Below are 25,819 nucleotides of genomic sequence, written 5' to 3'. Positions count from 1 at the left end.
TAATACAAAATTCATCTTTAAAGAACCAACTAATTTCCACAATCAGAAAACTAAGTTCATCTTAGGAGATTTCAATAGTCAAGGTAATGTTTGGGGATATGACCATGACGATGAAAATGGTGAAGCTGTAATGCAGTGGGCTGAATTCAACAACTTACGCTTAATTCATGCCAGTAAATTACAACCATCTTTTAACAGTGGGCGCTGGAAACGAGGATACAATCCTGATCTAATATTCACGAGTGAAGAAGCAGCTTCACAATGCCACAATAGTATTGGTTCCCCAATTCCAAATACCCAACACAGACCTATTGTATATCAGATTACTGCAGCCGTAAGACCACAAATAGTTCCATTCAGAAGACGATACAATTTCAAGAAAGTAAACTGGGATATGTTTTCTGAGGCACTAGACAGCCTTGTGTTGAAAATACATCCATGTCCTGCGGCATTTGATGATTTTACAGCAGCCGTTCAGGAGTCATCTCGTAAATCTATCCCACGTGGATGTCGTACCAACTACATTCCAGGACTCAGTAAAGACAACATCTATTTGTTAGAAGAGTACATTAAACTCTTCGAAGAAAACCCTTTCAGCGAACAAACATCAGATGCTGCTATACAACTTACTCAGTCTGTGGCGGATGGTAAGAAAACTCGGTGGATAGAAACGATAGAAGGGCTAGACATGAGCAAAAGCAGCTATATGGCATGGAGATTACTACGTCGACTAAGTAATGATCCAACGCAAAAGAAAACCCATGCAAACATTTCTCCAAATCAAATAGTTCAACAGCTTTTGAAAAATGGTAAAACAGACAAACGAGGAAAAGGACCCAAGATTCAAAGATAAGAACACCTGGAAACTAATGAGCTCTCAAAGCCATTTTCAAAAAATGAGTTGCAAAAGGCCATACAACAATGTGAGAACAACAAAGCAGCTGGATTAGATGATATAAGAATAGTGCAAAGAAAGAATTTTGGACCAGCAACACTGAAATGGCTTGTGGAACTCTTTAATAACTGCTTAAGGCAGAAGAAGATACCAAAAATATGGAGGAAAACTAAGTTAATTGCTATTTTGAAACCTGGGAAAGAACATTCTGACCCCAAGAGTTACCGGCCTATCTCATTATTGTGCCATCTTTATAAGATATTTGAAAGGCTGCCAATGAACCGCCTATCACCAAAGATTGACAATCTACTCATACCTGAACAGGCAGGCTTCAGACCCCAGAGAAATTATACGGCACAAACAACTCACTTAACACAACACATAGAGGATGGGTTTGAGAAGGGCCAGATCACTGGAGTGGCATTTATTGATCTCTCATCAGCTTATGATACAGTCCAACACCGCATAATGCTTCACAAGATCTACAGCTTGACCCTGGACTTTGGTTTCACGAGAATAATTGCCACCTTATTGCATAACCGAAGATTCTACGTTGAATTCCAAGGAAGTCAGAGCCGTTGGAGGACCCAAAGGAATGGTTTACCCCAAGGGAGTGCATTGTCACCAATACCCTTCAACATTTATGCAAATGATCAGCCCAGACCTCATGCAACCAAAAGTTGCATATATGCCGACGACCTCGCTTTAACGGTACAGACAAGTGAAATTGAAGATGCAGAACAGATGCTTACAGGAGCTCTAGAAACCTTTTCTGACTACTACAACAAGAACCACCTAAAGCCAAACCCACAAAAGACTCAGGTCAGTGCTTTCCATCTGCGAAACAGACAGACAGGAAGAAAATTGAAAGTGACTTGGAAAGGCACCGAATTGGAGCACTGTTTTACACCCAAATACCTTGGAATTACCTTAGGCTGGTCCCTCACCTACCGACGGCATTGCCTAAACATCAAACACAAGGTGTCAGCCCGTAACAACATCATTCGGAAACTTGTAGACAGTGATTGGGGTGCTGAACCTTTGGTGGTCCGTACTTCTGCCATGGCACTTTGTTTCTCCGCCGGTGAATATGCCTGCCCAGTGTGGTATAAATCCGTCCATGCAAAGCAAGTAGATGTAGCACTTAATGAAACTGCGAGACTAATTACTGGATGTTTGAAGCCAACTCCAGTTGACAAACTGTATTGTATGGCAGGAATTGCTCCTCCTGATATACGCCGGGAAGTTGCCGCAAATGCCAAAAGAAAAAAGTTGAAGAAAAATGAGCTACATCCACTACACAGACATACTCCACCAATCACATAAATCACATAATCACATAAATGGGATTGTAAATAAAGGGTACAGATCTCTGCACATGGTTATGAGGGTGTTTAGGGGTTGTAGTAAGGATGTAAAGGAGAGGGCATATAAGTCTCTGGTAAGACCCCAACTAGAGTATGGTTCCAGTGTATGGGACCCTCACCAGGATTACCTGATTCAAGAACTGGAAAAAATCCAAAGAAAAGCAGCTCGATTTGTTCTGGGCGATTTCCGACAAAAGAGTAGCGTTACAAAAATGTTGCAATGTTTGGGTTGGGAAGAATTGAGAGAAAGAAGAAGAGCTGCTCGACTAAGTGGTATGTTTCGGGCTGTCAGCGGAGAGATGGCGTGGAATGACATTAGTAGACGAATAAGTTTGAATGGCGTTTATAAAAGTAGGAAAGATCACAATATGAAGATAAAGTTGGAATTCAAGAGGACAAACTGGGGCAAATATTCATTTATAGGAAGGGGAGTTAGGGATTGGAATAACTTACCAAGAGAGATGTTCAATAAATTTCCAATTTCTTTGAAATCATTTAGGAAAAGGCTAGGAAAACAACAAATAGGGAATCTGCCACCTGGGCGACTGCCCTAAATGCAGATCAGTATTGATTGATTGATTGATTGAAGCCTAGATTAAAAGCTAGGGGGAGCTTCCTACAGTCAACTTCTCCACTAAATGCATCTCCAAAGGAAGCCAGAGAAAAATTGTGGGCTGCCAGAACAAGTCATCATCAAACATGAACAAAACCAGCTGAATGCTTTCCAACCGGACACAACTTGGACTGGATCACATGGAGATCACTAAACCGGTTAAGATCAGGTGTTAGAAAGTCTAAGGACAACTTAGTGAAAAGGGGATATCTGGATGTGTCACCACTATGTCAGTGCGGAGAGACGCAGACTACCAAGCATCTGTGTCAGTGTTCGTGTTACCCTGATTCCTGCAGTGAGGAGGATTTGCTCAAGGCACAAGGAAATTCAGTCGCAGTTGCTCGCTTCTGGGCAAAGATTATTTAATACCATTTTGGCATATATATATATATATATATATATGTAAAATTCCTCCTGTTATGATGTTACTAAATTGTAATGTAAAACAAAATAAAAAATTCTATTGTATGCTTCTGTCTCGAGTAAATAAATACCATCTTCAATAGTTTAAATCAATCATAAGGAGCACGCATAAATCGGGAATTAAAAACACTCCACAATGCTCTTCTTATGGAAGACCACCATGTTTTGCCCAACATCAGCTGATCGCTTAGAGCTTGATGTTTGTGCCACGCTGCCGGTAAAAACACACGGAGCGCCCTCTCTATCTATTTTTATGCTCGAAGGTCTTGGCTTTATACTGTAAATAGTAACTCTTTGGAAATTTCCGTTCACGCCTACTCTATGTCAACTGCTGTTTCCTGACAGAAATATGTCTCCTCTCTTCTTCGAATGAAAGCTCTAGGCCAGATTGTACAGGCATTAATCTATTCGTTACTGAACTGCATGAACTTGCTTCTTTTTTAGTCTCTTGGCTCTGACAACTCTACCATCAAGGACTTCCTTCAGTTATAGTATATTTCGATATTGATTTTGCATTTTAGAGCGAGCACCATGTGAAAATATTCTTCCGCGTTTGTATAAAATAAATAATCTCATTCACAGAAAGAATAACGCTTCAAATTCACTTGTTAGAATCTTAAATACAGGACAAAAAGAAGCATATTCTAGTGATTACGACGAAGCGTCTGTACTAATTAATCTTTGTCATAGCATCATGAATAAAAGTAAACTCATGCATTGATAGATTAACTATAGTATCAAAATCGGTTGCTCACTGCAAAGCAAGTTACTGGAAAAATTAAAACATCTAACTTGAATTTTAAGTTTTCTGTTACAAATTCTGCTCATTGAAGATGGCGGAGTCGTGTCATAAAAGCAATGTCTTTCCTAAGCGTAAGTGTATGTCATTCATATTCCTTTCTATGATATGCCATGCCCAATCTCTCGGACATTAGTAATCATCACTCCTAAAGATTATCGGCACTCTGCTGAATGGAAAAGTTGTTCAGTGATCTGTATATCAGTCCAATATTTGTTATTGCTAAGAAAAGGCGTTCACCTTCTTCCTCTTCTTCTCTGTGCTACGATTTCCATCTTCTAAATGAGCCGCAGAATCTTACATTTTTCGTTTTGAAGTTCTTATTCCAGGTAGAATATCCTTTTCTTTTTACAACTACCAGAAGTTTTATTTCAATGTGATCGCGCTGTAAAACCTGTATATTTACTTATATGTTAAATTCGATAGATTACTCAGATTCTTCTCTGTAGCCACATTTCTAAGCTTCCAACTTCTTAACTATGTACTGTTTCAGAGTCCTCGTCTCACCATCATAGAACAGGGTGGACCACACTGTGAATTTGAGCATGAGCTGACCGAGTCTTTATTTGTGAGCAACAATGGCGAACAAAAATTTCATTCTCTTAAATGTGGTTCTAGCTATTTCTATACCGTGCTTGATTTCCATACCGAGATCTAAGGCGTCGGTTATCCTGCAGTCAAGGTACTTGAATTTGCTCAAACCTGTTACTCAGAATGCAGTTTAAGTTTAAAGTAGCTGTCATGTTCTTCACATTGTTGATATTTTAAAATATATGCACATTTAAAATCATGGTAAAATGTTAATATCCGACCCACACGGTTAGTAACATAGTGAATGAATGTTAAATAATGCTAATCTTACATCGCATTGCTTGTAAAGGAGATATATGTACATTATGATTGCCAGGTACACGCTAACCCGCCGCTAGAAGTATATTTACATTTATAACCTATTATAATAAGGCACGCATCATTTTGCATACGTTTAGGAGTTGCTAACACTGCCATTGGCCACAAAATCATGCAAATTGACGTTATTTTCAGAAATCAACACAGTTTGATTTCATGACCAAACACAGCACAAGAAAATGTCGAAACAATCTGAGCCAATGTGACACGAAACAGAGCACCTGCTAAGAGTGGTGCAGTCTCTTAGAGAATCTCTGTACTAAACACCCCAGACGTGTTAGACCAACGAAATTTTGTCTGCAGACTTACAAGTATAAGCTTGTTTTTAAATCAAACAGCAAACTGGGAAACAACCTCCGCACAAAGCCATAGCCACAAACACAGAGCTGCAGTTGGCGATAGTTCGTTGCAAATAAATACACCAAATGTTAGCGCTGCCAGAGCAGGAGGAATGAAATAAAAAATAGCCTGTCTTGCCGCGGTTAACAGCGTGCACTTCAAGTGGTGCCTGTTAGTAGGTATTAATCTTATGAGTCGATTAGCAAAATTATGCCATCCTCATTTCTTCTTATTTAAGACTCCGCTATGCTGTGGGACGTAAATATTTTTTTTAAATCCATTTACAACTGATATTGCTACATATATGATTACATTAGTGAAGGCCTTACCTTACTTCAGTCTTTCTAAGGTATGAGGAGACCGTGTCCGACCACTGAGCCCAACGTGTATCGAAAGTATTAGATTTGCATGATATAGGGAGTATTTTCACACACACACACACACACCCACACACACACACACACACCAGGTTACCCTACATCCACGGCAAGCTTTTCCCCTATAGTGAGTAGATCAATGTCATTATCAAGTGCCAGTATTAAGAAATACGAAAGTGACGAGAATGAGACAGATGAAATTAATGCCAAACTTATCTAGGAGAAAGCAAGACGTTAACCCTCGATTTCCAGGACTTCGTTCACCAGTATCCGGACGCGCAGCATATCTTTTCGGACGGTTAATAAATAGCAGAACGTGTTGTCTTCGACAATGCTAGCACGTATATCGCTCCCTACTGTCTGTAGCGTGTATACTACGGAACGCTTCGCCTCCTTATACCGAGCTCGATAGCTGCAGTCGCTTAAGTGCGGCCAGTATCCAGTATTCGGGAGATAGTAGGTTCGAACCCCACTGTCGGCAGACCTGAAAATGGTTTTCCGTGGTTTCCCATTTTCACACCAGGCAAATGCTGGGGCTGTACCTTAATTAAGGCCACGGCCGCTTCCTTCCCACTCCTAGCCCTTCCCTGTCCCATCGTCGCCATAAGACCTGTCTGTGTCGGCGCGACGTAAAGCAACTAGCAAAAAAAAAATAGCCTCCTTATAAGTTCCGCAATTTGCACTGAGTCACGTTAGAGACCACTTTCTTTTGTGTACCGACCATTGCCTACGATATATAATGATGTATGAGTAGCAGTAGACTGTAATGTAATAGATGCAGAAACTCTCGTCTGCGAAAAGTTTTCACAATTTTGAGAAACCTGGGCAGGGGTTATACAACCTAATGGAACACTTGGTGCGGATGGCACTTGGATAGGTGGAGGGGAGTTTTGCACTATTTCATGAGAAGCAGGCTGTGCAGCGAAGGTAGGCTGACACTGAGAAACGGAAGAATTACAAATAGTAGATGCTACCGAAATATTGCCTGGCATGCTTACATTTGCAGAAAACACATTACGTGCATAAGTTATAGGCACAGCACCACTAGAAAAGAGAGCAGAAGGAGAAACTTGGAAAACGTTATCCACATTAGAACCATACACTCGATTAATACTAGAAGAATAGGACGTCTGAGTGGCATGATAAGAAGAAGTAGCAATATTACCTACTTGTGAAAAGTTAGGACGATATTGCCAAATAACATCATTAGCACTTGTGACCACAGTGCATGCTTGAGAAAAGGTATGCAATGAGGATTCACACGATAGTGAAACGCTAGAAGTGACAGCTTGAGGAGCTGTAGAAGTAGAGACCTGAGTAAGAGTTTCACTTATTTGAAGAACAACTGGAGGTTCAAGCAAATGGTAATTACGATCACTTTCACAAAATTCTGAAGAGGTAGGGACTTGAACGTCAACGATAGAATTAGACAAATCATGCCCTTCAAGCAAACTTACAATTTCATCAAATAATTTAGAAAATTATGTCAACAATAATTGGAATTCCTGCCACTCATATTCCGGCAAATTAAGAAAAAACAAACCTCGGATACGATCCATGTAATGCTGTAATTAACCTTTAATCCGCTTTAGTTGGTTATCTGATGGTTCAGAAGAGTGAAATGACAAAATTATAGCATTAAATTCAGCAATTTACCCTTAATCACGGCCGAAGACTCACCCACTCCATCTGCTGTTACTTCAGGAACAGTCACTGGTAGGTTAAGAGAGGAAGCAAAAAGACAAATATCATCCACAACAGTACTCGCGGGAATTACGTTACGAATCCGGAGTTCGTAGCGTAGTTCATCCTTTCTCACATGACGGCTTGAGACATCATGAAAGGAAAGAAACAAATGCAAGATTAGAATTTTGTAAGGTACATTCACAATCTTTCCTAAATTTAAGGTTAGTTTTGGTCAATTACAATCTCCTAATCTTTCATTAATAGAACTCACGCACATGGCTACCAATGTAACCGATTTTGCTGATTACACAAATTACGAAGTAATGCTGAAATATATCAAAAAATAGAAAATATATCAGATGTAATGAGGAAAAGGAGACTTATGTTTTTTGGACATTTATATCGAATGCAAGATAGTAGATTAACCAGTAAGATTTTCAGATATTTGTGGAGTAAGAAATCAACGACAAGCTGGGTCAATGAAGTAAGAAAGGATTTAGAAAAAAACAATATAACAACAGAAGAAATAAATAATAGAGAAGGCTTTCGGGAAAAGTATTGAAAATAGAAGGATTCCAAGGTAGGAAAGTAAAAAAGACTGGTTCAAAGTGGTCTGAAGACAGAAAGAAGAAACATAGTGAACAGATGAAAGCGTACTGGAAGAAAAGGAAAGAACGAAGAAGAAGGAATTGAAATTGGCACGTGGTCCTCTGGTGGCCCATTCGAAATCATAGTAATAATAATAATAATAATAATAATAATAATAATAATAATAATAATAATAATAATAATAGTTCCGGGGATAACGTGGTGGGCAGATTATAAAGAAGGTTTAGGCCTGAATGGGTGGAATACGAAAGTCGAAAGATTAATTTAAAACTTTAAAATTTGAGCTAAAATTATTTTCAAAATTTTACAATTTGCTAATCAAATAACAACATTCAGGTACAAGGTCTAGCTCGTGAGCTTGGGTAACCATATTACAAAAATCAGAATAATTAACTAACAACCAATTAACTACCTGAGCTTGAAGCTCCCTAATTGTAAAGTTTACATGAGCACCAATTCTTCTTTCAACCAATAGTCAAGGAGACGGATCTCCCAATTTTTACATCGTAGGAAGAGCGTCTTTGCTCTACAAATTTACACTTTAGGAGACTAATCTCTGAAAGTTTCACATTCCATGCCTATCAAAGGCTCAACCTACATTTAACAAAACAAACAGTATTCACTGTCTTATCGGCTCAACGGTCTGATCTGCCTTAAAATGAAATGAATGAAATTGTCTGCAACATGGATAACAAATATTCATTCTACGTGGCCTTTGGTAAAAATAATAAAGTTAAAGTTACTGGCCGAAAATCGAAATATTAGGAGGTGAACACTTGTACTCCTTGAAATTCACATGAAAGTACCTACAACCGTTTTGGGGCTTATGGCCCGACGTTACAGAGGCTACGCCTATACTACGGAGGTGACTAGATGGAGAGAAAGTTTACAAAATTAAGAGATAAATTTAAAGGTTACAAATTATAGTCACCTCAATATCAAGTTGAGAGGGAAAACAAGATGGTACCTCACTCTTTGTTCCCTAAGTTCAGTTATGTTCCTTAGACTTGTTTTAAATTTACATTGAGAAAATAAAAGTTACATTACTAAAAATTGAAACCTTCCCATCGGACTATCTTTCTGAGTATATTACATGTTTACGAACGATCTGCCATTACCTTGAGCTGATGGGCTTTCTGGAGATGAACCAGGCAGCCTTCGCCTCCTCTATGAGCACACTCTGAATCTCTAGACTGGAGCGAACACTAAGACAATATGGCCCGAAATGTCCCAGCTTTTATCGCGGAGAGGAAGTTTCCAGATTTCTCTGGGTCGAAGCCCTGACATACTAAAAATTTCCATTGGACGATCAAATAGGTATCAAAATGTTCTCATTGGTTAATTAAATAAATGTACAAAATTCCCTATTGGTTGAAATATAAGATTGGCGGAAGAGTTAGAAGTGTTGATAATTTTAGAACACCAAAAGCAATCAATAAAAAGTTCAGTTTAGGAAATCTTGGTACATAAAATTACTTCAAATATTAATTGTTCATTCTCGCACCAGAGGGCTTATATAAGTTGATAGAGGAAACATCTGTCGAAAAACGTTCGAACTTCTCCCACTAGCAGTTTCAAGGTTTACGTTATAGATGGCCTTCTACAAGGCGTTAGTTTTAAATGCACGGGGCGGTTGTACTTCTGGTACAATAATAATAAAGAATGAAATTTTAACCTTAATAAAAACTTAGATTCAGCAAAACATCGCAGCAAAAATATAAGAGAACAGGTTAGGAAACATGACAACTACGGAACGGATATGGTAAGGGGTATGGAATCCTAAGGGGTAATGAAACGTAGACTTTTGGTATGAAAGAAAACGTAGAGGGTAATTGCTCTTGCCCTTGAATTCCATTTATTTTTGAAAAGGAGAGACCAAATCAGAAACTCAAAAATTAAATACTTTTACAAATGGAAATTAAAAGTTATTAGGTATGCCTGCAGTCATGCGCAGAGCGATGAAAGAAATTTTATCACTAAATTCAAACATATAGAAAACCTAATCCGACGATTTAAAAAATGCTGTTTGTTCGGGGCGTCGACCTATAGAGATTTTTGCCCCTACTTGCACCATGGGATACTAACCTGCGTGTAATTGGAATGGAGGAAGTGTATAGTGTCGAATGTGAGGAAAGGAACGTTAAGGATGACACAAACACCCAGTCCCCAGGCCAGGGATATTAATCATTTACAATTAAAAACCCCTGACACAACCGGGAATCAAACCCGGGGCTGCCGAATGACAGGCGGACGCGTTAGCCCCTACACCGCGGGGCCGAACTATTCCGGCGATTCGTGTCGAGTAGAATTAGGGCTAATCCCATTCTGCACAAACAAATATAGAAAATAAACCTAACGCAGAGGTACGTTAAACATGCATCATTATCAAAAATAATTCAGATAATGTGCATAGATTTCCCGTACATATGAAACTTGACACAGAAATACCGGGAGTCAAAACCCAAGGGATAATTATAACGTAATACAAAGGTAAAGAATAAGGATATTGCCTAAAAATTGTATATAATCTTAGCTGAAAAGCTAAGTCATTTTGACAAAATTAGCGCTGAACGTGAAGTTCTAGGGCAAACTTCTGCGTACGGAAAAGGGTAAATTACCACATCTGAATGAAATTAAAAACCAAATTTGGAAGAATCAGTGCTTACCCTGAGACCGTGTTTCCCACGAGGGGACCGAAGGACGTACATGTCTGCTCGTTAAGATGGTCAGATGATCAGACACATAAGCAACTTCGCTCCCACCGAAGAAGCATAGTATGGTCGAGAAACAGGAAATGATGCACCAGCAAAGAAAACCAATATTAATACAGAATTCACCTTCGACTTTCACATTCTCCAATTACGTACTTTTATTTTCTCCAATCAAAAGCCTCTTCTTTCTTTCTGACGCAGTGATAATAAATGTTTGAGAAAAATCTTCCTTTATGCAACATGAGGCGCTCTTCCAGACCTGCCCGTGTTTCACAATAATTGACCAAAGACAAAAATATTGAAATCTACAGATAAAATTATTATTTTGATACTACCCATAAATTAGTGTTTTTTAAGTCAGACAATTTAAAATGATCTGGATAGGTCCAGGTTTATGAGATGGAAACAATTCTCCCAAGTCCAAAATTTTATTCCAGACAGAATAAAATCTTATACAAAAATTGTAAATGCAATAAAATTATACATTTCAAATCAATTCCCACTGCTGTCTTTATGCTGCTACCAAATCGTTATTATCTCTGCAGTTTGTGATATTTTTCCCGCAACACCAACTAGTTAAGCTGATTCGCGATTAACAGCTTGCACTTCAACTGGTTTCTGAAAAAAGTAATCTTGTGTGTCGATTAATAACATCCCAACCTCATTTCTTCTCGTTTAAAACTCTCCGATTCAAATCTATTTACAAGGTATATTGCTACGTACTATATGATCAAATTAGTGAAAGCGTTATCGTTGTGCGATTATGGTACCATAATCATTTTCGCGCGGCTTCCAGGCCATATGGGGATTGCGGGAAAGGAACTTGGAGCTCAAGCTGCGAAGGAAGTTGTATTTTTGCCACCCTGACCTATATACATACCTGCTAGGGATATATATTCTCAGCTACGTCGAACCATCTTGGCATCCTGGGAATCGGAGGCGCTAGCTATCCGAACTCCCAGAAAGCTGACAACAATTCAGAAGGCACCTGCCATATGGTGGTCCTATTTCCAGTCTTCAAGTAGAGATGTGTAGGCTGAGTGTAGGTCATGGACGATATACTGAAGTATTCTTACCCCCTGAATATGTAATCCGTCCCCCGTTTGTTCTTGTGGTGCCGAATTCACTGTGGCCTATATCCTCATAAAGAGCTCCTATCTCTCTGGCCCAAGGCGGAACTTCGGCTTGCAGGAAACCCTCGAACTCGTTTTAGCCGATGTCGAGAATATGTTGTTCTCGTTATTCGCTTTAAATATGAGAATGCATTAGTCAAGACCAAATACATTTCAAGTTTTCTGTTACTCTGATAACCGACATTCCTTTTTGATGAGTTTGTATAATTTCAGATTAATAACATACTTTTAATGGTGTGTTTTAGACGTAGTTTTTACCACGAATTACTCCATTTCAGGTAGCCTACTCGAGATTCAGCGTTATTCAAAGTCATCTTCAGCCTTCTGTAGCGTGAACATTAGACGTCAAATGAAGTAATTCGTGGTAAAAACTACATTTAAAACCCACCATTTTGGGTAAATATCACATCTCTGCTACAACCATTAAATATTCAATACTATGTTTGGATTATTTTTTATTCATTTTCGAATTCCTTCGTTGAATAATTAATTCATATTTTATTACAATTCGTTCCCCTTTAATTTGCACACGGAATATGTTTACCCTCCTGTACTTCTAATTTATACAAAAATTTCACTCCACGGTAGGCAAGGGATACCGTAGTTGTCTACTGCTCTCACCAATTGGGTGTATTTTTTCGCCCAATGAGAAAGATTATTTTCAAAGTGATGATAGTTTGCCGGGTATAAAGATTTCTTCCATGTTGAAGATTATTTTTAACCATAAACTTCAAAAAGAATTGTTCAGAAAAATATTAAGAGTTATTAAATACATAATTGTATAAATAAATGGAGATGGAAGTATAGCTATGCCCCTCTAGTAACTTAAAAGGGTCGTGGTGGGCGAGTGACACTATCTCTAGCTTCTCACGAAGGTAGTTACGGCTATTTCACATTTAATTTTCTTAACTCTGAAATTTGTGTACTGTAAATATATTCACCTCTATAATGGGTTTAACTCAACTACATTTTATTTCCTTGTTATACATGAGATTACTTAAGATGCACTGTTGTCTCTTAATTCTGCTGCTTGTGTTTCTCCCATGCATTGCACCTGTATGATCCACGGCAATGGTGTCCTTTACGGAATAAGTAAAAAAGTATCAAGCAGTCATTAGTCATTAGATGCGAAAATGAAAACTCAACCGAAAATACGCTGTTAATTCAGCAATCTCGCAGAGTTCTACGCTGTTAATTCAGAAATCTCGCAGAGGTCTTCCTTTCCCTTGGTTTTCACGGCTTCTTTTGTTTACTATCCATTATTTAAAATCACCCGGCTGGCTAAGCGGAAACCTACAATCACAATATTAAAAGGTCCTAATGTTATAAATAATACACAAGAAAGATTCGTAATTTGAAATAAGATAAAATCATATTAAAACATACCTACCGAAGCTTCCACAACAACCAGACTTCTGTTCGTCGTTACAATTCATTGCACAGCAGTGGGGTATTATTTTTACACATCGCAATAAAAATACAGTTCTATTACTTACAAATCCAGCATACAGCACAATGATGTGAGATACGAATTACGCGCCAAGGAAGTGGAAGTACAAGTGGGGGGGGAAGCGTATGAGTAATTTGGTGGTAATATAAGGAAATATCTTCAGAGGGATGATCATATTTATGAAGTTGTAATTATAGGTTAAAATGATACTGTATAGGCTTTTGGGCTTATGTTGTGTCTTGACTAATGCATTCTCATATTTAAAGCGAATAACGAGAACAACATATTCTCGACATCGGCTAAAACGAGTTCGAGGGTTTCCTGCAAGCCGAAGTTCCGCCTTGGGCCAGAGAGATAGGAGATCTTTATGAGGATATGGGCCACAGTGAATTCGGCACCACAAGAACAAACGGGGGAGGAATTACATATTCAGGGGGTAAGAATACTCCAGTATATCGTCCATGACCTACACTCAGCCTACACATCTCTACTTGTTGTTGTTGTTGTTGTTGTTGTTGTTGGAGAGGTTATGGGCTCTATTATTTCACCCAGCCACTACACTTATTATCGTGATATTACACTTAGGGCCGGTTCTACCACCTACTGGTAAAGTAGCGCGTAATTTGCCCTCCGCGTAAAAGGATGTTTCCGTCCAACCACTCCCAGGTAGCGCTATCGGCAGCATAAATCGTCGTTACCCGGCGCGTAATTTCTCGGCCACTTCGAGGGCCCGATAAGACTTTACCTGCCGGGCAAGTTCAGAGAGCTGAACATTATTAGCTGTATTTCTGGTGATATGCAACTCAAATTAGCTTAGTATACTGAAAAAAGCAGTATACTGTAACAGTGACCGATATTGTATTGCAGGATTTTGAACATTAATGCTTCCCGTTAGTTGCAACGGTCACACCAGCCTCTCGCATCGGTAGCGCAGGGAACACATTTTATAAGTCAAGCTTTCGTAAAGAAACTCTAAAAGGATGTAAAATCAAAATCTATTTGGAAATCATTTCAAATGGGCTTTAATTTTCTACCTTTTCAGTTTTCGGACACGATATATATTACTGTATGTATCCTACCTAACCCAAGCGTTTTCGTAGCGTAATGGTTAACACGTTCGCTTCGTAATACGAAGTGTGGAGGTTCGAGTCTTTATTATGACGATTCTTTTTTATTTCCATTATTAGTGTTGTGTTAATCTGTATGCCTCTTTTCATACGTTCTTATCACAATATTATGTCTACTAGGAAAATTGCTTTATATGTATGCTACCTATAGCAAGTGATGTTATGATTAATAGCACATAGGACTGTCGCTCAGGTAGCAGATTCCCTATTAGTTGTTTACATAGGCTTGTAAATTATTTCGAAGAAATTGGAAACTATTCCATTCCCGAATTCCTCTTTCTAGGAATGGATATTTATCCCGATTAGTTCTTTACATTTACAGTACCTTCCAACTTTATCTTCATAAAGTTAAAAATTAAAATGAAATGCTTTATCAATAAATGGAAGCATATGGAAATAAACGAGGTCACAGAACTAGTTGCAAATAGAGCATCGCGGCGATACTTAATCAATTCACAGAAGCCTGCAGATAGAATGCTCAAAGGCAATAAGTCCGTAAAGAAGATGTGTGTATATACGTATATGGAAGCGCGTAAAAGAGAGTTAAGAACAACGGCAGGGAACGAAAATACACTTTAAAATGTAAATTAGAAATAGGATGAAAACCTGCGTACTTTCTATTACGGAGCGAGCGACTTGACCAGTCTACTACGAGAATACCTTTCAAAAACGCTGCCTTGCATGACAGATTATAACTGGCGTAAGAAAATGTAATCTCGAGATTTTAATCCCAATTAGGTATTGATATTGAAGATCATAGATTAAAATCACGAAAGCTTGACATGAATCGTTGTCCATAACTCTTAAGACTCCCTCTATTAGGCTTTTTGGTGATAATCAGCAGACGCAAGCACAGGGAAATAAGACAATCTAAATGGGTTTCATGCATCTGACGATAGATAGCACCACACTCGAAAGCGAGAAATCGCTGAAAATCAGTCTAGCCAACTTCATATATCGGTGTCTAGCTCCGGGTAGCTACCTAGCGCTTGCGCGGAGGTGGTTGGACGCAAGCCAAAGTACCAGCCGATTTACACCTCTAGGTAGTTTACCTCCCGGGCAGCTGCCAGCCACTTTACCAGCAGATGCTAGAACCGGCCCTTAATATGCGAAATCACACGCAATTATTCACACTACGAAGATCACACGCAATGAGTCTCACTACAAAGGTCACAAGAACAAAGTTGAGCATCATGTCTATGTACACATCTTAAATAGCGCGTAACATAACAAAGGAAGTGCATAGAAGTAAAAAACAGTGGAAGCAGGAGTATGTAACCGAGCAAACAATAAAAAGACAGTAATTTACAAATGAATATGTGAGTCATCCAAATATTGATTGATAGCATGTATTATAGCAGGAGACATATCGGTAAGCAAACAGGAGACATTGGTGGGGAGAGCTTTCTGAAGACTGGTAAGACGAGAAATAAAAGCCGGACGAAAAGAATCATACACAGGGCATTGGAATAATAAATGATTTACATCAGCATACGGAGTACCACATAGACAGGAGGAGTGGGGGAAGAGGTTAAAACGATGTTTATACAGAGGAGTAAGGGCATGATTAAAGCGAAGACGAATGATATGTTGTATTCGGTCTTGATATAACCATGTGTCCTAAACGAGAAAGATCGATCGTGGACTATAGCAAAGAGTAACTATATAGGTGCGAATTTTCCTTTTAATTTCATCTATGTACATTAGTATGCAATAGTAATAATAATATCTCGTAGGCAACGCTCAGAGCTTAATGCTACTCTCAATCGTACAAAAATGGCGAATCGAGTAGCCGGAATTGTTGAAAATGTGGGTTTGTTTTGGTTTGTTGTTATCGTGTGTAGTCGGTGTATTTTTATGAAAGTTGACGATAATTGTTGGTTTCTTTGTAGAATATACGGGTGCGAGTGTATTTATATGAGTCAGTGGGCACATAGGATTTGTAATTATACGCAATAATGTGAGAACGTGCTTGTTTTGATTGTGTATTTACCCATTAAAAACATGAGTGCAATAGGTGGACCAGTTTTAAGTCTAACTCTGGCAGTGCCTCTCATACAACTAGTCTTAAGTTTCCTACGGAATAGAACATTAAGAGAGAAATGGATTAGGAACATACATCGTAATTATTTTGAAGACCATGTCAAAACTGTGGCGTGCGTACATCATTTTGAGAATAAGTCTGAGGTTAGAGAAGCAATTTCTCTACATCCAAACTATTTGTGTTCCTCGAAAAATATTAATTTAGATAGAATATAATTGTAGTTGTGATATCCGTCAGTGTCCATGTGCTTCAAAATGTCGAGTGATTTAGTTGCAAGTGTATTTTACAATAACCTGTGCTTTTCCTACGGTAATGTTTGGCTGAAATTTGCTGTATAACAAAATTTATAAGTGTGACAGATGGAGCAATTCGTATACTATTACACAAAATAAATAATGACTTAGAGGGATTAGTTAGGTTTGTAACGTAGGGTTTTACCCTAACAACATCATCCGATTCATGTTGTGGTTATCTGTTATCGAGCAGACTGCGTCGAACTGAAGCTCGTCCATGTGGTTAAATACCAATGTTTAGTCAATAGAGCTTTTGCACTCATGTTATTTAATGGGTAAAAACCTATTATATCTTTAGTGTCTGAACGTTTCATTAGTAAGGATACTATAATTGTGTGAAGTGCTGTTATGCCATATATCAACATTGTTAAATTACCAGGGCCATTCATTGGGTTAACATAATTATTTCATGTGTACTTGGGCTGAGTGACTCAGAAGGCTAAGGCGCTGGCCTTCTGACCCCTAGTTGGGAGATTCGATCCTGGCTCAGTCCGGTGGTATTTGAAGGTGCTCAAATACGTCAGCCTCGTGTCGGTAGATTTACTGGCACATAAAAGAACTATAAAAGGACTATATTCCGGCAATTCGACGTTTCCGAAAACCGGAAAAAATGTGGTTAGTGGGACGTAAGGCCAATAATATTATTATTTCGGGTGTACTTCCCATTCATTGGGTGGTGAATTTAAGAAATTGTCCACCACTGCAAAACTAAGGCAACAAATTAAATTTCATAGTTCTCATGAAAGCGAATACATCAAGGAATTTCGCACCTTAATTTGTTTTGAAACATTCCTAAATGATGTTAGAAGTATCATTTTAACAGTTTTATCTTGGTTTTTCATCTATCGAGCGAAGTGAATTCTAAGAGAAAACGTTATTTGACGAATTGAAATTTCTAAATGATCAGCTTGTTGGTCTCTTTTCTAGTAGAATATATGTTATTCTAGTTGATTATATGTGGTGCGTACTTGTTGGTGAAGCGTTTTCATACGTGTAAAAGCGATTTCCCTATGATTTCACATTTATCATGTTAAATTACTGCCGTTTATATAATGTGTACGTGATTTTTCCGTGTTGGCCAATACCAGCAGTCCGGCTACTTCGGCCGTCACGCTTTTTTAATATTACTGTCTGTGGATTGGAGTCGGTCTTGGTGAGAATAACTACAGTAGAGACAATACACGACACTTACGGATTTCGCCCTGCTAAAATGGGAGACAGTTCGACGGTGGCGCTCCTAGTGACTTGACCTGAACAAATCGCGCTAAATTCAAATATCAATGGAAATGTATATACGGAAATGGATAAATAAATTACGTCTAGAAAGACAGTGGTATTGAGATATTAACTTCGAAGTTGCTAAAGCAATTCTGGATAAATGAATGAAGAATTATTTAAAAGGTTATTAATCAAAGACGGAAATTAGACATATAAAAAAGTTGTGAAATGGACTGCTGTGAAATGGCTTGATCTTTCATTTATGCATTACTTTTTTAGCTTTAGCATACCTGCCTGAATTCTTACGGTTGGATTTGTCTTTTTTCCTCATTTAAAAACAATGTATCATCACATTAAGACATTTGTCAAAAATATCGGCACATTCCTTACACATATGATGCAATGAATTAACATTTAATAGCTGGACAATTTTCCTCTTAACATGAAGCCTACTAACAGAAAGAAAATCTATAAAATCCCGGCTTTAATCTGAGAAGAGGGATAAAAGAAAGAAAAATTTGAAAATGTTGTCGATAGTGATGCTTTGAGGAATATTTACGTACAATTAGAGTAAAAATGTAACATACCCTTGGTTGTATAGTCGAGGATTTTTAAAGTCGCTGGCCTGGAAACGATCTGAACAGATCTTATAATTCTCATACAAGCGTAACGTCCCTTCTTTCTTGTACACTTTATCCAAATCGCTTCTGTGACATTTCAAAACCCACAGATCACACCTACAACAAGGTTAACTGCTGCACTATACAATAAAATATGCGTATAATATTTTAAGCCCGTTAAAACATGGGTCGAGCAGGTCAGAAGATTATGAAGTACTATAAAAATCTGTCACTGGAAGAATATATATGCAAACACAATATTACTTACATGTTCTTGTCACGAGGGAACCTGAAGAACGAGCGCGCATTTTTCTCTACTTCGTAATTACTGCAGCCAAACACAGCACGTACCTTTCCCCTCATGTTGAGAGGAGATATCAAGGAATGACACACGCTACTATTTAATTATGTCAACTCACTGAAAACGCATAAATAACACCAAAAACTTCACACAAAAATACACGTGCTCTTATGACAGAATCAGTACCGTTCAGGTCTATCCGCTAGAGTGAGCTCCAATAGCTGTCCCTCGATATCTCGCTCAGTGTTGTGTATTGTCTCTACTGTATTTGGTGAGAATATGAAATTCGATTTTCGATATAACGATATATCGCAGCTGTGGAGACAGTTGAATGTTGAATCTCACATTCTGTTTGCCGACAGCTGTTCCCTGATAATGTGCTAATCCCTTTTCTTGAGGTTAAGTACTGTGTCTCCCGGCATGTGTGATACTGATAGTCATTGCTGGATTTATGCGGTTATACGATTAATGAGTTGGTGAAAGGTTTGATAAGGCTGAGGTTAGTGCAGCTGCTGATAAGATTTTGATACTGTATCCCTCTCTTTCTACACAGCAATATGCATTGTGGCTTAAAATATGACACTCTTCCCTTATCATGATTCAACAGATATGTGGAATATGTAGGCCATGCATTAGGCAGGTGAAGCAGGAAATAGAGGATAATTTATGTTGTAACTTCATGCATGTTGGTATATTTAAAAAAACAGACGTAATATGGAAGGGTAAGCTCACTTACACAGTTACCAAAGCTTCATGATGCACGTTTGTTTGTTGATAAAAATATGCTTATTGTTTAATATTTATTTTTTAGAGACAAGGGTCCGAAAATGAAGACAGGTAATATCTTAACAAAGCTTCGAGCTTTGATGAAAAATACTAAATATGTGAAAGAACCACTGCAAGCCTACATTGTACCATCAGGAGATGCACATCAGGTAAGTTTATTTCATTGTAGTTAACCCTCGCATTGGCGATCATTTTTCATGTAGTGGCAGAGTTATTTTATGGACAGTGTAGAGTCTGTAAGTTTAGTACGCGAACCTTTTCTTGAGCCCTGAGCTCCATAGTGTTGAATCGGAACTGGGGCTCAAGAAAAGGTTCACGTACTATACATAATCTGCCGCAAAAGACATCAAGGTGCTGTTACTAAATGAGTTAACTATCTTTCAAAAAGCTGAAGTTCTTAATTTTATTTTTTTTAAACATTTACTGTAACCTATGTTATATGTTTATATTTAGGCAAAAATACAAAACGAGGCATGCAGAAGGAATATCTTCTAGCAAGTATATTTTTATAAATGGTTCATAGTATTATTCTGAATTGAAAAACATGCAGGTTATACAACACAGCACTATAACTCCTATACCTATAGTCCGCACACTTTATGTTGGTGCATTTGTGTACGGGGTTGAGGAGTAAGGAGGGAGGTGTCCCGGTATCGATAGTGCTACCAACCGAAGGAAAATGAAATCTGAATTGAATCGAGAATATGATCGATCGATACGAAGTTTCTAAACCGTTATCATTTTAAGCCAACAACTATGTCACATACACATTATATAACATTATAAAACATTTCTCGATGCGAATCTTGTTCCTAGCATGAATTCTATTCTTTGGCTTTGTTGTGTAAACAACAACAGTACTAGTACGTAAAGTGTACGCCAGATGTCGCACAACGATGCTTAAGCGATTCATAGTTTGTGTTTCAAAGGTTGCCAGTACGAATCTCGAAGATCGCCGAGGTCGACCGATTCAGCACTAGGGTGTAAATGCACCAACATAAAGTGTGCGGATAATACATCACTCAGTCGTGTGAGAGTATTTCCTTATTCCTCCCTGATTGTCAGGCCTCCATCAGTGTTCTAGTTTGTGATAACACTGATAGAATGCGTCTATTACACCCTGTTTCTCAAATGAAAAATCCTCCAATTGCACTTCAATTAACTCAATTAACGCTGATCTGCATTTAGGGCAGTCGCCCAGGTGGCAGATTTCCTATCTGTTGTTTTCCTAGCTTTTTCTTAAATGATTGGAAAGAATTTGGAAATTTTTGAACATCTCCCTTGGTAAAGTATTCCAATTCCTAACTCCCTTACCCATAAACAAATATTTGCCCCAATTTGTTCTCTTGAATTCCAACTTTATCTTCATATTGTGATCTTTCCTACTTTTAAAAACACCACTCAAACTTATTCGTCTACTGATGTCATTCCACTCCACCTCTCCATTGACAGCTCAGAACGTATCACTTAGTCAAGCAGCTCGTCTCCTTTCCCCCAAGTCTTCCCAGCCCAAACTTTGCAACATTTTCGTAACACTACTCTTTGGTCGGAATCGCCCAGAAAAAAATTGAGATGCTTTTCTTTAGATTTTTTTCCAGTTCTCGAATCAAGTAATCCTGGTGAGGGTCCCGTACACTGGAACCATACTGTAGATGGGGTCTTACCAGAGACTTATGTGGGAAGGAAGCAGCCGTGGCTTTTATTAAGGTACCAGGACAGCATTTGCTTGGTATAAAGTTAGGAAACCACAAAAAGCCATATTCTGTGCTGCCGACAGTGGGGTTCGAACCCACTCTCTCCCGAATGCAAATTCACAGCTGCATGCCACTAACCGTATCGCCAACTTGCTCGGTCAATTCGACTTATATTATAAAAGGAAGTTGTCTCCATACAGGCCATGAAGGCCCTGGGAGGGGTGGAAGGTAAAGGTTTCCAATATCCGTAAGCGTGGCACTTGGTGGGGTGGAGTGGTTAGCTCTACGCCCAGCTGCCTCTCCTCCCCAGGAATTCAGCTGATACTCATTTTATTTTATTTCCAATGAAAGACATTACTGTAATATCTTATTTCAATTTATTGGTCAACTTCATATTTCAGAGAGACAGATTAAACCTCTTAAAAATATTCACTGTTTTACTATTCCATCAAATACAGTGTTTATAAAGATGTTACATGAGAGATTTATCTTCACTTACCCGCTGGATCCCCGTCTTCAGCTTGTCTCTCGTAGTGTTGATCTAGGATCATTCTGGCAAGAAGAGAAGGAGACAGATCAATCTGGTCCGATATTTGCAGTAGCGCTCCAGGTTTATTTGTAGTCTGAATGATTTCATTGTACCTTGAAAAAAAATGTTGATCAAACCATCTTGTTTGTTTTATCTCTTTTAGAAGTTGTTTTCTTGCATCACACCAACACAGACAGATCTTGTGGCGGCGATGGGATAGGGAAGAGCTAGGAGTAGGAAGGTAGTAACTGTGACCTTAATTAAGGTACAGCCCCAGCATTTTCCTTGTGTGAAAATAGAAAACCTTGGAAAACTGTCTTCAGGGCTGGGGTTCGAACCCACTATCTCCTGAATACAAGCTGATAGCTACGTGACCCAAGCTGCGCGGCCACTTACACAGTCATCTTGTTTGTGTTTCATAGATCAAGAGAAGGCATATGACAGAGGTTCGAGAGATAAGATTCCTGTCATACAGAGGAATTATGAAATTAGGGGCAGGTTACTTTTCTTTTTTTGCAATTGGCTTTATGTCGCACAGACACAGGTAGGTCTTATGGCGACGATGGGATAGGAAAGGGCTAGGAGATGGAATAAGTGGCCGTCGCCTTAATCAGGGCACAGCCCCACCACTTGCCTGGTGTGAAAATGGGAAACCACGGAAAACCATCCTCAGGGCCGCCGACATTGCGACTCGAACCCACTAACTCCCAGATGCAAGCCCACAGCTGCGCGCCCCTAATCGCACAGCCAATTTGCCCGGTAGAGGTTACTCTTACAGGCAATCATAGGCATCAGGCTGCAGTGAGAATTTATGGTAGAATGAAGTCTTGGTTCAAATTAGTTTCAGGTAGTGATGGACAGAATCGAATACTTTCCAGAACCAATTACTAAGCAATCGAGAACATTTAAGAATCGAAACTTGCATTCGAAACCAAGTTCTCAAATCTTACATAACTTGACTAACTGGAATGAAAGCAAACTCTCGACATCAAGAACAATTAGGGTCCAGGAAGTGCTTTAATAAAGGCTAGCCTTGTACGGTGTATATATTATTTGACAAACATATAAGAAATTTTAAATTGCAGCTATTTTATATAAATTTTATAATACGTCATTTGTTGTTGTCAATGTGTGTATTTTCATTCTCTCAATCCCTCTCTTAATTCTCTTATTACTCTACTGTGTATTTTCATTAATATATTATGAACATATTACATATCAATTGTGTTAACTAACATTTTATTTTACTGAGAGAGTGGCTGCGTGCGGCGGGGCACAAAGCTGTCAGCATGCATTCGGGAGAGTGGGCTCGAATCCCACCGTTGGCAGGCCCGAAGACGGCTTTCCGTGGTCTCCCATTTTCACACCAGGAAAACGCCGGGGCTGCACCCTAATTAAGGCCACGGCCACTTCATTCGCACTTCTTTATTTCTCCTTATACGAAATATAAAGAAAGTGAACAATTGATTGTGAGTGATTTGCTTTCAGATGGTGACCTATAACCATAATTACAACTTGATATTGGTGTATAAGCTCAATCAGTAAGATTCTATTTGAAAACTTCTCGTTCTTCCGTATGAGAGAAGGATTAGAATACATCTTAGGTAAATTACTCATATGATGTGTATTACTCTCTTTACCCCCATCATGAATACAGAGGTAGTTCTGAGTTACGTCCAGAGATGGCGCTACTATCCTCACTGTTCTTGGTTACTGCATAAAGAGACCAATGTGGTCTCACTTTGGATTGATCATTAGTGAATACCTCGAATGAAAGTATTTGAATACTTTTATTAAGACTCGAGATATCTCGAGAACTTGTAAAAATAAAATTCTTCGACATTTTTGTCTTAAATACTTCCATCACTGTTTCAGGGTTAGGATAAGACTGTAATCTTTCACCTTTGTTATTCACAGTATTCAGAGATAATTTACTAAAAGGTATGTTCCAGATACCTGGATGGTGAAGACAGTTGATTGTCAAGTTGTTTGGAACCATTTCTGATAGGCCTTCCTTTTACGTTTACAAGCTGCTCTCACTTCATCATTCCACCAAGATGTTCGCCTTTTCCCATCTTTACACACATTTGTTCTTAGACATTCCCTTGCTGTTTCTACTACAGCATCCCTGTATGCCACCCATTCACTTTCTATATCCTGAATCTGCTTACTGTCTACTGTTCGAAACTTCTCACTAATCATATCCATGTACTTCTGTCTAATTTCCTCGTCTGGAGACTTTCTACCCTTATTCGTTTGCAGACAGATTTCACTTTCTCAACCCTAGGCCTAGAGATACTCAGTTCACTACAGATCAGATAGAGGTCTGTATCATCGAAAAATCCCCGGAAAACTCGTACATTCCTAACAGATTTCCTGAATTCGAAGTCAGTTAAGATATAGTCTATTATGGATCTGGTACCCCTAGCCTCCCATGTGTAGCGGTGAATAGCCTTATGCTTAAAGAATGTATTCATAACAGCTAAACCCATACTACTACAGAAGTCCAGCAAATGCTTCATTATTCTCCTCATTTGCAAAATCTGACATCACTGAAAATGGCCTTGAGCATTTCTTGAATAACACCTGTATGATCCCACATATCATCAGCCATTATAACTGTCTTTACACACTTGTAAACTCCAAAAAGTGCACAACTTTCTTACAGCAACATTTAGAGCGAGAGAAACAGCATGGAACATTATGCAACAAAGATAAGTAGTACAAGATTGCAGAAGTATGATATTTTCTTGATAGTGCTTTAGGCCTACATGTCTTTAGTACATCATTCAATTGTAAATGTTTTTTTTTGAAAATTATCAAACATTTCTCTTTCAATTGATACATAACTTCAACGGGCGAGTTGGCCGTGCGCGTAGAGACACGCGGCTGTGAGCTTGCATCCGAGAGATAGGGGGTTCGAATCCCACTGTCGGCAGCCCTGAAGATGGTTTTCCGTGGTTTCCCATTTTCACACCAGGCAAATGCTGGGGCTGTACCTTAATTAAGGCCACGGCCGCTTCCTTCCAACTCCTAGGCCTTTTCTATCCCATCGTCGCCATAAGACCTATCTGTGTCGGCGCGACGTAAAGCCCCTAGCAAAAAAGAAATGCTGGGGCTGTACCTTAATTAAGGCCACGGCCGCTTCCTTCCAACTCCTAGGTCATTCCTATCCCATCGTCGCCATAAGACCTATTTGTGTCGGTGCGATGTAAAGCCCCTAGCAAAAAGAAAAAAAAGGTACATAACTTGTGCTTTTTTATAAATAATATATTGATTGTGGTGAAATAAATAATAATGTTATTGGCTTTATTTCCCACTAACTAGTAACATGGTTGTCGGAGACGCCGAGGTGCCGGAATTTAGTCCCGCAGGGGTTCTTTTACGTGCCAGTTAAATCTACAAACACAAGGCTGACGTATTTGAGAACCTTCAAATACCACTGGTCTGAGCCAGGGTCAAACCTGCCTAGTTGGGATCAGAAGGCCAGTGCCTCAACTGTCTGAGCCACTCAGCCTGGCTGATGAAATAAAGATAATGTCCAAATGCCTGATATAATGTACTGCCACTAGACAAAACGAGCAAAAGACTGAAATCAGGCCAGCTTGAGGGTTAAAAATAAAACAGTTTAAAGATGTATAAAAGATGGTATGAGATTTCTCTTTGTGATTACAGTGAAACCTCTCATTTACGTATATTGAGGGGGGTAATGATTTGTCCGCATCTGGGAGATATCTTGTATTGGGAGGGAAGTTCCTCGGTCTGACTGCTAACTTACGACATGCACTATGTATACCGTCAATCTTTAAACAAAATTGATTACTTTAATTCTAAATACAGTATAATTGCTTCAAAATTTTGAATTTGAAGTGATCAAATGAAAGAAAAAGATCATA

The 25,819-nt window shown here is 38.8% G+C and overlaps 1 protein-coding gene across 2 annotated transcripts in view; it reads left to right on the top strand.

Annotated features, from left to right (window-relative positions):
• The first annotated feature begins 19,254 nt into the window (after nt 1-19,254).
• Nucleotides 19,255-25,819, top strand: part of ApepP (Aminopeptidase P) — a 79,156-nt gene continuing 72,591 nt past the window's right edge. Inside the window, exons 1-2 of one of the 2 annotated variants that reach the window (XM_067156426.2) lie at nt 19,255-19,413; nt 19,726-19,849. In XM_067156426.2, coding sequence (XP_067012527.2) covers nt 19,742-19,849 — 108 coding nt within the window. In that variant the 5' untranslated portion in view covers nt 19,255-19,413; nt 19,726-19,741. The other variant, XM_067156425.2, reaches the window with a different exon arrangement.

The sequence above is a fragment of the Anabrus simplex genome, chromosome 12 (assembly GCF_040414725.1).
Source record: "Anabrus simplex isolate iqAnaSimp1 chromosome 12, ASM4041472v1, whole genome shotgun sequence".
Lineage (NCBI taxonomy): Eukaryota > Metazoa > Arthropoda > Insecta > Orthoptera > Tettigoniidae > Anabrus > Anabrus simplex.
This window is presented reverse-complemented; position numbering and strand designations above follow the sequence as displayed.